This window comes from Diplotaxodon limnothrissa, linkage group LG22 (genome assembly GCF_057381915.1).
Source record: "Diplotaxodon limnothrissa isolate DT_005_m linkage group LG22, D_limnothrissa_male_GT1.1, whole genome shotgun sequence".
In the NCBI taxonomy this organism is placed as follows: Eukaryota; Metazoa; Chordata; class Actinopteri; order Cichliformes; family Cichlidae; genus Diplotaxodon; species Diplotaxodon limnothrissa.
The window spans coordinates 26,521,683-26,534,549 of NC_140616.1; the positions used below are offsets into that span (position 1 = coordinate 26,521,683).

The 12,867-nt window shown below is 40.0% G+C and overlaps 1 protein-coding gene across 1 annotated transcript; it reads left to right on the forward strand.

The window, feature by feature from the left end:
* Positions 1–575: 575 nt before the first annotated feature.
* On the forward strand, positions 576–4,748 carry LOC146610063 (uncharacterized). Its single transcript, XM_085346207.1, has 2 exons — positions 576–861; positions 3,014–4,748. The coding sequence occupies exons 1-2, from the start codon at positions 576–578 to the stop codon at positions 4,210–4,212; spliced, it is 1,485 nt and encodes a 494-aa protein (XP_085202333.1). The 3' UTR covers positions 4,213–4,748.
* The last annotated feature ends 8,119 nt before the right edge of the window (positions 4,749–12,867 follow it).

Consider the following 12,867-nt stretch of genomic DNA (forward strand, 5'->3'; position numbering starts at 1 on the left):
GTTCTCTGGCCAGGCCTGTAGAGAGCAAGAAAGATGAGGAGAGGGAGAGCTCTGCCGGAATTTATATCTTATAGTTTCTGTGCTTTGCTGTGCCATATAGAACAGCATCCTATCACAACCCGTACACAATCCGTGGGGCGGTGTCTTCTGTTTGTTTGTGTCTGTTAGTATCAGAGTGTACCAGTCTACTTTCAATGCTCTATTCTACAATACCTAAACATGTGATCAAAATTATGAGGTAGTTTAAAAATAAATAAATTCTACCACATGTGATGCTCCTCAGCCTCACCTGCTCATCATTGAATGCGCAACCTTTTTCTCATGGCTTTCTGATCAGTTGATCTGCTGACTCACAGGCGGTTTACTTCTGGCTAAAAATGTCCCGCACAACCAGAAAGTAGCAAGGAGACGCCGGCGCACGCTCACAACTCTCCTCTGACTCCGACAGCCTCCGCTTCAGCAGGGGCGCTGTTCGCTCTCTCCGCACCGCGCTCCTCGACGCGGAACTCGCAGCGTGTTTACCTTTCCACTGGCTCTCTTTGTCCCGGAGGCTCCCGGTGGGGAGAAGCCGCAGAATGTGCGCCGTGCAGCTGCTGCGGGTGTCGGTCCACGAGCGGATCAGCGCCGCCGCCGAAGACTTCCTGCTGCGGCTGGAGAAGGGAGAAGAAGCAGCAGAGCTCCCGGCGCTGAGAGCGCTGCTGACCGAGCGGCTGACGGCGGCCGCGGAGGAGATCGTCGCACTGTTGGAGGAGACCGTGGCGGAGTACCAGGACAGAGTGGAGCGCTCAGAGCGGGAGATCTGCCGCCAGAGGAGGCTGCTCGATGCCGTGCTCAAGCCCGAAGTCCGGCTGCGCGCGGCAGGTCAGTGTCCGGAAACAGCCGAGAGCAGCCGAACCGAGCTCGCGTTGTCAGCTGGTGTCCGCGCGCAAGAGTTGAGATTGCGTGCATCCCAGCAGATACAAAGTAAAATTATTGATGAGAAAAAGAAATGATCACTTTTTCTCTCGATCTTATTTTTTTTCTCATGTTCTGCAAAATTTTGGTACTCTATGATGAGTATTTTGTCACACTTTAGTGTTGTGCTCTAATGACAATCAGCAAATGTGAGATTTTCCAGTTTTCAGAGAGTAAACACTGTAGTGCAGTAACAGGAAAGTCACTGTGAATCCGACTCTGACAAGATATGAAGTATAAAACATTCACTACTGTCTTATATGAACTGCCGTCTTTGATTGATGTTTTCTGGTAAAGTCTAATCTGACCTTCCTGGTCTCGAGTGTAACCACTGGTTTGCACCTTGTTGTAAATCCTCTAGAGCCACCTAATGTGACTCCAACTCCACATCCAACCACATGAACGATAAAGATAAATTGTGAGACTTCTTATTGTTACTGGCCCAAGAACATACCTAACTTTGCCATGAAAATGCTTGTCCATTTAATTTTGAGCTTCTGACAATGGCTGTAATTCGGTTAGTCCACAGATAATGCACCAGGTCAGGTAAAATCCTGAACTCAAGCAGAAGGTTTACACTTTTATTCACATCTTCACTAATTTAACATCCACTTTGGTCGTACACAGAGGTGAAACTGTGTCAGAGTGCCACAAATCACAGACCTGACTGTACATCACTCAAACTGCAACAGACAGCGTCTCTTGTCTTTCTGAGCTGTTATTAGCAATAAACTGATCGAGCATGGAAAGTTTTTAGTTCATAATGTTTTCATTTCAGGAGAAAAAAAAGGAGGCAAGATAAAATGAGATAAGATCAGAGAGCCTTTATTATTCCCAGAGTTGGAAAATTAACATACAGAGTAGACAGAACAGGGATAAATAGATGCACCAAATGTTAAACCCAGCAACATTTAATTATCTATAATTCTGGTCCAGTCGTGTGTACAGTCAACACTTATTTTGTTACACTCCAACTGTGACATCAGCAAAGCCCTATGTTTATACTGGCTCTTTGCAATTTTTTTCTTCAACTTCCTTCAGAAGGTGGTGCCAGTTTAGCTCAGTTGGATGAGCAGGCGACCTTATGCCGCATGGCTGAGTGTGGCCGGCCCGGGTTTGAGTCCGACCTGCGGCACTTTGCCGCATGTCTTTCCCTTCGCTTTTATGTCAGTTTTCACTGTGCACCTATCTAATAAAGCCAAAAAAATATATTAAAATTTTTTCTTCAGAAGCAGTGCTGACTTTTGGTGCACACCTCTGTTCATGAGCATAAACTAGGCACTTCCACAGAGTGTCTGTGGTCCCGCTATCAGCTAGTTAGATAATCTTCTCTGTGATGGACCACATCTGGTGATAGTTCCATTAGACCAGTCTGCAGCAGGCGAGGACCTGGTTCATAAGCTGCTGCACTGAGCACTGACCAGAACAACACGAAGGAAAGACTCTGAGAAAGGCAGCTGATTATTAATCCAATTTCACATATGCCACAAATTACATATTTAGTTATTTGCCCCAGAAAGGTCGAAGTCCTCACTGGCTGTGCTCACATCTTTTCTCTTTCTTGTTTTATCTTCAACGTCATGCTGCTCTGTTGTATCGTAATTGCCTCCTGGGGATAAATAAAGTCTTTCTGATTCTGATTTCTCCTCACACCCAGCTGTTCATGGCAGATGTCCGCCCCTCCCTGAGCCCCTGATTTCCTCTTTAACAGTGTAGGATCTTTACCTTTTGTAGTCTGAGTCAACTTTATGTGATTTGGCACCACATTGTAAAGTTAAATAATCACACAGATCAAATATATTCTCATTCTGTTCCCTCTGCTCTCTTACTTTCTCCAAAACAGAGATAGGTTTAAGTGTACAGGGTTAAGAAAGTGTGCTTCTGGCTCTTGGCATCCCAATTAGTCATGTGCCTATGATGGTGTCACAAATTGACCCCGAGCTGCTTCTTCTGCATAACAATCTGTAATCTGTAGTGGACATTATAACATATATGATGGTACAACATATTTCTGCTAGGATTGAAAGAGAACTGAGATCACATTTTGTGTCTGTTTCAGTGTTTCCTTCAGATGTTCAGCAGCCGTTGGGGAGCAAAGATGAAGTTTCCCGTGAACACCAGGAGAAGAGCTCCAGCCTGGACCCGGGGGAAGACCCAGTGCCCCCACAGATTAAAGAGGAAGAGGAAGAAGCCTGGGCCAGTCAGACAGGAGAACAGCTTCAGGACCTGCAGGTAGCTGAAATCACCACGTTCACATTCAGCCCTGTGCACGTGAAGAGTGAAGATGATGAGGAGAAGCCTGAGTCCTCACAACTTCATCACTGCTGGACTGAGGAGAGCAGAGGCTCGGAGGGAGGACCAGAAGCAGACAGGAACTCAGATCCAGATCCACTGTTACAGCCTGTTAGTGAAGACAACTCTCTGGACTCGACTGAAACTGATGACAGTGACTGTGACTGGACACAAACAAAGGAAGCCCAGTCAGGTAGAGATGTTAAAAATCCTGACATTGATGTTGGCACTGTAGTCAAGGAGAGACCATTTCCCTGCTCATATTGTGGGAAAAGATTTAGCCTTAAGGGAAATTTGAACAGACACATAAGAGACCACACAGGAGAGAGACCATTTCCCTGCACAGACTGTGATAAGTCATTTAAAGACAGTGGCTCCTTAACGGCACACATGCGATGTCACACTGGGGAGCAACCATACAGCTGCTTGTTCTGTGGGAAAAATTTCAGTGGGAGGGGAAACATGACCAGACACATGAGGATCCACACAGGAGAGAAACCGTTCACCTGCTCAGTGTGCAATAAAAGTTTTCATGTTAAAGAACATCTCAACAGACACATGAAGTACCATACAGGGGAGAAACCTTTCAGCTGCTCTGTCTGTGGGAAAGGCTGTGCTCAGAAAACAGACCTAAAGAAGCACATGAGAGTTCACACAGGAGAGAAACCCTTCAGCTGTCCTTACTGTGGAAAGTGCTGCGCAGAAAAAGGAGACCTAACCAAACACATGAGAGTCCACACAGGAGAGAAACCATTCAGCTGTAATATTTGTGGGAAAAGCTGTGCCCAAAAGGGGAGCCTGAAGATCCACATGAGGATTCACACAGGAGAAAAACCATTCAGCTGCTCTGTTTGTGAGAAACGTTTCACTGTTACGGGACATCTAAAGAGACACATGAAGCTGCACACAGCAGAGAGTCATCCGCCTGGGTCTGCAGAGTCACATTCAGGCAAAAGTAGAAAATGATGAGTCAGCAAACACATTGTGACGCACAATGGCCTTCTCAGACTGATCAGCTGTTGCTGGAGATGGAACTGATAAAACATACAATCATTTACAATGAAGAGGATACAATGAGCAAGAATGTTTCTTTGTTCTACAACCAAATCAAAACAGGCTTATAAAAAGTGGCGAGTTTTGATAGGAGCGTAACAGTTTGTCTTTTTACCAGGAGCTGTGAATGCATCTCCTACAAAGCTTGATGTCCTATTTATTAAAAAGTGCAGGTGGAAATATGTTTCACATGAATCTGACAGGTGTGAACAAAAAAGTACATCCTCATATCCACTTTTTTCCAGATGCAGTGCTCCTTTTAATAAACCACCAGGAAGGACATTTATGTGGATCATATAAATGTATTCACCGGCAAACTCTCACATTCAGCTTTAAATGTTCAAGAAAAATGTCTGCATGCACAAGTGTTACTGCAGGACTTGTAGTGTGTGCAACAATCAGATTTATTATTGTCGGGTCAAAGCGCCTTTGGTTGACTGTTGTTGTGAACTTGCGATTATTTAATTAAAATTAAACTCAACAAATCTGCTGCTGTCCAAATGAATGTTGCGATATTGTTTGAAATTGAGGCTGAAGTCCAAAGAGAAAATTCGTGGTTTTAACATTTAGTCGCAAAATTATCAGTTGAGTTTGTACTGAAGAACGTCCTGCAAACCACTTAATGAAGAGTTTGGTAGGAATCATCAGTCGAGTCATGACTCAAGTTCTACTTGGTGATATAAATGACATATCATGTACTTTAAAAAAGTCTTCACTCTGCTGTCCTGCTACAGAAACCGCTTTAGTGAAGGTTATACATTATCTTCTCATGTCCTCTGACAGTGGACTCATCTCTGTGCTTGTCCTGGTAGACCTCAGTGCAGCGTTTGATACTGTTGACTATAATATTCTATTATTATTAGAATATTATAGTCAGAGCATGCTGTAGGTAGGTACGGCGCTGCAGCGGTTTGCATCATATCTATCTAATAGACTGTAAATAGGAGTTCCTCATTAATTATGATACTGCCCCTGTGATAGCACATATTTTCACTGCTATGCAGATGATATCCAACTTTTTTTATCCATTAAAATCGGAAAAATTAAATATATGTGTTTCAACCTCTGTGGACCCACAACACCAAAACACAACAGCAGTCGCCTCAAGGTGCTCTATATTATAAGATGAAGATCTAACGATAATCGTATTTACTGTCTCTGAGACTCAGACTGACTTTCTGTCAGATTTATGGAAACATGAGTTTGGGTTTGAAAAGGATTCTGGAAGAATCAGGTCTCCAGCTCATTTTTATATCCACAGCTGTATAAATCAATGTTTAGAGCTGATTTCACTGAGAAACAAATGGATTCAGCTTTATTATCCCATCAGTGATCTCTTACAGAATAACTACCTGTTTATTTTCAATGAACCTGTGAGGAGCTGCACACTTTGTAAAAATGATAAAACACCCGTGTGTCTCTAAGAAACACTAACCTGGTTTTCTTAAATTACTTTGCCAGAAAAAGATTTGCAGCAGTTTTCATTTGTTTTTTACAGTTAAATTCATATATATATTAATTTAATATGATGTACCACCATAAAAAATCGTATGTGAAAACCTTTAACAGAAAATTAAAAATAGTTAAATGATAATTCCTGCTGAGTTTTCCTTTACTGTATCACTGACTGAGCTGTGGACTGAGCTGAGAATCAAATCAGTGGGAGATTTCTGGTCAGAGCTCAGTCAAAGGTCAATGGAGGACCACAAGAGCCACATACATTGAAATAAAGAATTCTGTGCTTAAATAATGTTGTAGAATAAATTCTGCATTTTAAAAAAATATCATTTTATTTATTCATTTATATTTATTTATTCATTGATTTATTTATAACATTACTAAAGTAATTTGTTATTGAATAATTTAATTTTAAATAAAAACACTATTTTACTCTATAGTACTTTATTATTAAGAGCAAATGTATTAGTTACACAAAGTTGTTTATAATCGAATTATATATCGAGCTCAGTCTTGCATCATTTCGATTGGAGTGATTTATTACACCTGATCTGGTTTGTCTAGCCAGCATTGACTGAACACTTGGAGACAAGCAGGAAATACAGTTTCAACATTGCAATGCATCATAATTTGCAATGATGTCATAATGAGAGTTCCTTAGTGTGAAAGTACGCAGTAAATACATTTAGACAGATACACACAGGCTGACTTTTATGAGGGTAGCAGAATAAAATATATGCTCTCTTCACCACTGTATGTGCACTGCTCCTCTTTATAGCTTCATTGTTTTGATCAGTCTTGACTTTATGATTTATCAAGCCTCATGTTCATTTTAGTATCCTAACACCCCCTTATTATCATCGCACACTGTATCTTATGCTGTATCAGACACACTTAACTTACAAACAACAGATTTTTCAAGCTTCTCAAATCATGTATTCTCAAAGTGCCATTCCAATTCACAGAAAACGAAAAAAGCATAATATTCCAAACCATTTAAAGATAAAAAAAAGAGGAAGAAAAGGAGGAGTGTCTTAAATGTCCGCCATGTCAAGTCCGTTAAAAGATTCTGTGGTCAGATCTGTGTACTGTGTGCTCACAGACATCTGCGGACCTGCTCTCAGTGTGTCGCTCCTGTCCTCAACATCTCTGCACCCTGCACTCAGCTCTTTCTGTACACCGTTATAAATGTGCCACAAAACCAATCAATCACAGACTTTGATGCAAAAATTCTGATTGACTTTTGGTCTCCAATCAGCTCGCTAGCTTCTGCATTCCAGAAACACTGTCCAAAGTGTAGCTAAATCCAGTGGAGTGGTTTGGTTTAAACTAGATTAAAACCAACAATGGTTTTAATATATATTTTAAAATAACTAAAATAAAATAACATACTAACCGAAAATGGGTTTAGCTGCACTTTGGAGAGTGTTTCCAGTATATGCTGGTATTTACATATAAAACTTGAATTTATGGAGGGTTAAACTGCAGCTCCTGGTACCGGGGGAGCTGGGGTCAAGACATATTGTGAAAATATATATTGTGTATTTTGATGTAGCCAAAAAATATTGCAATATTAGATTTTCCTCATATTGCCCAGCCCTACCATAGAGGCTAGAGGCTATTAAACAAGCTTTTCTCCACTTGTTAAAGCAATTTTAATCAAAATTATGACATCACCTTGTGAATTCTGTAAATCCTTGCATTGAAGTTTTCATGAAAGTGTACAAAACCACAAGCACTTTAACAAATATGGAATGCTTAACAAAGCTATGCTTCATTCCTTCATTTTGAAGTTCCAGGTTGTTTGAAAGAGTTTTTTCCCCTTTCAAAATCATGGATGTTAAATGTAATAAAAATAAATAAATCGGCAATTCAAAGTGCGTTATCCTGTATTCAGGCACTGTTTGAGGTAAGTGCAGTCTTTCCATAACTCCAGATAGCAACAAAAATTTCTGGCACAACTTCACCTTCTTTCTTAAATTGATTTAAGACTAATGGAATATGAAAATAAAACAAAGGACCTCAAAAGAGCCAAATTCCTAAGAGATGAGATTATGCAAAAAGGGATTCACACACCCATGGTCCAAAGATACTCAATTCAACTATGAATGCTGCCACGATCACTGAACCACACCAAACGCAACAGAAAGTTTGTTTTAAGAAAACACATCCAAGGCTTCCTTTAACTACCACAAATAAGAAAAGGTCACAGCACAAATTACCCAACCACTTCATATATCCTTTCTTGGACCAAACGGAGTTTCCCCACCTGGAACCACTGTCCAGAAGAGGCCCAAATCCAAATGCACATGGTGGGGAAAAATGAAAAGACTCACAGAACCGTCCATGGACCCGATCCCGATTCCTGGGAAGAAGTTAGCTGTTGTTAACTTGAGTAACACTGCTTTGACCCCTGCTCAGCTGTCAGTGCTTGAACTTGGTCTTTCTTTTGTACCAACTCCTTCTGTAGGTCAATTTGAACTCTTTTGAGATTTACATAATGTTTTTAGAAATGTTAGATGCAATTTTTTTTATGAACAATGAACCTTCCCACAATAATGTACACAAAAGTACCTTTTACATTAAAAGCAGCTTTTGTCCTAAGAACATAAACCACTTGATAGATACACACTGTAGACTCATAGAACTTGAAAAATATATTTAACAGAAAACCTTTACTTCACACAATCTAACAGATGACTAACAACAAGCACTGACAGAACTTGAACAGAATAAATCCATTGTCATCATTGTCATCAAACCTGCCGACAAAGGAGGTGCCATAGTCATAATGGACAAAATTCAATATGAAAATTAAAATTTAAGACGTTTAACAAAGGCAGCACGGTGGTACAATGCTACTATTTTTACTCTAATACTTTCAACCTTAATATTTGACTCTATTTAGGATGGTTTCAATTCAACCCAATGTTTGTATAAAAAAACATTATTGCAGATTAATGTGATATTACTGTGGAGTAACAAGTCTTGGGAATGCAGTCAGTCAATTCACCACAACTCTTCATCTTACCTTATATATAATGGCATTTTTCATAGAGGGCAGCATGGTGGCATGGTGGTTAGCGCTGTTGCTGCACAGCGAGAAGGTCCTGCGTTCAATTCCACCATCAGGCCGGGGTCTTTCTGTGTGAGTTTGCATGTTCTCCCCGGGCTCTCCGGCTTCCTCCCACAGTCCAAAGACATGCAGTTAGTGGGGATAGGTTAATTGATCAATCCAAATTGCCCATAGGTGTGAATGTGTGTGCGAATGGTTATCTGTCTTTGTGTGTTAGCCCTGCAACAGACTGGCGACCTGTCCAGGGTGTACCCCGCCTCTCGCCCTATGACAACTAGGCTCCTGCGACCCTGAAAAGGATAAGCGAGTGGATGGATGGACAATTAACAAATCAAACTTTCTATAAAAAAACTTAAATCTCACCCTACAAAAGAACTATAACTGTTACTTGAAGAGGGGAGATTTCTCTGAAGGAGAAAACATTTTTACTTAATGAACATCTCTTAAGGGCTTTCTTATACATATTACCCCATATTCATAAAAACCTAGAGGAACCACCTGGCAGACCTGTTGTTTCTGGAATTGGTAGTCTAACAGAGAATATCAATATCAAGCTTTGTAGACTTCCACATTAAAAACTTTTTACCATCCTTAAATTATTACATAAAATATGGCTCCCACTTTTTGCTTTTCCTCAAAGATCTCAAACCAGATATAATATTGTGTACCCTGGATATTAAATCCCTGTATACCAATATTAATCAGGAACAAAGCCTAGAGACCCTGGAACATTTCCTTGATACCAGGTCTACGAAATTACCATCTAGCTCTCTTCTAACTAAACTGGCTGCTTTTGTCCTACAGAGGAATTATTTCTTTTTCAACAACACACCATACCTTCAGATCTCTGGCACTGCAATGGGAACCCAAATGACCCCCATTTTTACTTGCCTTTTTGTTGGTCGCCTGGAAGAACAAATTCTATATAATCACTAAAATAACCCTTATTTACCATTTATTATGTCTTGGAAACGGTATATAGATGATGTGTTTTTACTCTGGAAAGGACAAGTCTCTATATTACTAGTTTGTAGAATTCCTAAATGGACATTTTGTAGGCTTACGTTTCACCCTCAATTACAACACTGAAGAAATGAACTTTCTGGACATAAAAGTAACAGAAAAAGACAAATCTCTGTCCACCTCCTTGTATTCTAAACCCACTGATCGGAATACATTACTTCATGCTGCAAGTTTCCATCCGAGCCACCTCAAAAAAAGCCTACCTGTAAGCCAACTGAATAGAGTCAAACATATCTGTGAAACTTCTGAGAAATACAATGAGAGCAAAGAAGAGATGAACAAATTTAAAGAAAGAGATTACAAAGAGGACTGCTTAAAATCTGCTGAACAGAAGGTGAATTCAGTAACAGGTTTCTATTTAGAAACTAAGAAATCTCCAAAACTTAAACCTAACCTTGTCTTTTGTACAACCTTCACACCAAAAACCAGGAACATTAAAGAAATAATTTTAAAACATTGATATATCCTTCAAAATGACTCAAACTTATTGGGGACCTTTAAAGAGCCACCAATGATAACCTATAGGAGAGGAAAAAATATTAGAGATAGGCTTGTTAGAACTTCCCAGGAGCCTAATACCCCAGACAAAGTCAGATTGGTGGGATTTGGGGCGTTAAAACTCTTGCCATGTTCCAAGTATAGCTTTATTAGTTTGTCCAATAACATTTTAGCCTCTGAAAATGAGGAACTATATATAATAAATGGTGTAATTTCTAGACAGTTATATATTTTTTGTGGTATTTTGTCCCTTGAATTAGAGATGAAATCTGCACGTCAATCACATCTTGATTATTTTATTTAAAATTAATTTAAAATTTACTGTGATGACGTTCATTGGCAAAATAACAAAATTTTTTATATTGTCCATATACTTCTGGATCCAACTGTAATACCCAAATATTGCTCTGCCATCAGACTTTTCTTTTTTTTGCTGTTGTGTATTGATTATTGTCCTTCTGCATAACTCAAGAGCGTCAGGGGACAAACCATCTTCAGTTACTGAGATGGTTTACTGTTGAAGACTGAGAAACCACCAAGCCAGATTTAGGGCACATCGATTATAAAACTATATTCTTGGGCAATGGTACACCACTGAATGCCCCTTTTAAGTACATAACTGCACACAGGAAGCTCAGATTATTTCGTTTGTTCCTCTGAAAACTGGAACACATGAAATCTCATAGCATAGTGTTTGTTGATGCAATGCCACACAATAAACAGCAGGGGGCAACAGAATACTGGCCCTGATTTTAGCCTCCTGCTTCATGGAAGGTGGAGGCAGTGCCCACTCATTGGTGATTAAGGTTCTAGTGATGAGTCACAAGGAGAGGGTGGGAGATAGGATGAGACACAGAGATAAAGAGAAATTGGAGAGCAGAGTTAGGAAGGTGGGCTGGGGAGGCCTGCTTACATTACTTCCAGGTGTCCCCTCACATTGCCAGGAGGCTGACATATTTCTGTCGTCTGACCATGAATCTGCCTACTCTGTGCTCTTCTGCCAGGGTCCCACTTATCCATTTATCTGCAGCACATGTTCATTCAGAACAGGCACAGTCTCAAATCTTAATCTCCATTCAGGTCAAAGGTCAAATCAACAAACATCCTGCAATGAATATTATGTGGCAATTTAATAGTCTTTGCCTCAATCAAAACACAAATTCTCCGGCTTTATTTTTCTATATTTGGGGTAACAGAATTAGACATTTAGGCACCTGCTTGGTACTATTCAAATTCATCCAGGACTTCTTTTGCAATTATTTTACATGAAGTTTCATTTTTTCAACCTATTTAACATATTTCACAGCATGCTTCCCCTTTGAGTTTCATGTCACATTTCCGGTTCTATTCTTCTTTTAGCCCTACAACAAACATCTGTGGATGTTGTTTTTCTTCTTGTTATCTCACACGTTTTATTTGTGCGGTTGACTTAGCTCAAGCATAACCACACGCAGTACCAACAGCAGCTGTGAGTTAGTGTCTATGAGCCAGCTAAGCTGCATGGGGGTGGCTGACTAAGTCTTCTTACCATGCAGAAACTTTGCCTCCCTCCTCCCAGCCCACCCACATATGAAGTGTCACGTTGTGTTTTGTTCTCGTGGCTCAGGTGTCATCACAGAGGAGCAATCGTAAATGCACGTGTACAGTCTGTGGACACAGTGAATGGAGCTTTTTAAATTGAAACATAGAAGACAAAGGTAAATTACTACTTTCTGTTTTGTCTTTGTAAATGCTGCAGTTGTAAAAGATGTGCCTAGAGCTGTTTATCCTCATTTTATGAGATGAGAAACAGTTTCTTTGTGCCAGCAGTGACAGTTTATGTGTATGTACACAAGTATGAGTTATGCCACGTGCATAAAACAGCAATATATATTCCTCTTGTCTTTAGTTTATACCCTTTCAAATCATATCTGGTTTTGTCATCTTTGGCCAGTTTTTAAAAAGAAAGCATAAACAGCAGCTTTTTCTTGAAACCTGCAAATTTGTCCCCTTGCACCAATGGTGTAAATTTACATGCCTGAATGAACATGTGCATCATGCCCCTGAGGACTATCTGAGCAACCCCCATCTTCCATAAGTCGAAGCTTCTGACTCACAGTGAGAGCCCTCAGCAGAAGCTGTATTTCAATTCCCTGTTAGTTTTTTTTTCTTTTTTCATCCCACTGTATCAACTTACAAATGTTACAGCTTTGAGATAATAGAGTCATCTTCTTATGGCAACGGTGAGTCAGGGAAGTAAACCTGTCATATATTTAAAGGATGATGTGTTCAAAAAGGCAGACTATGACCTCAAGCTAGTGAGCACTGGAAGGTAAACAACTACCAGTGTGCACAAACATCCAGGATATCTCTAGAAGAGCATTTATTAGGCTCCTTAAAAGAAATCTGTCCTCATGTCACACAGCTTCAATGGTTTTCAACTTTAACTTTACTATTTATTATTTTATTATTGTAAGTGGTTATATATAAAATAACACATTTTCAACAATTAGTTTCTGAGGCTGGTAAATACA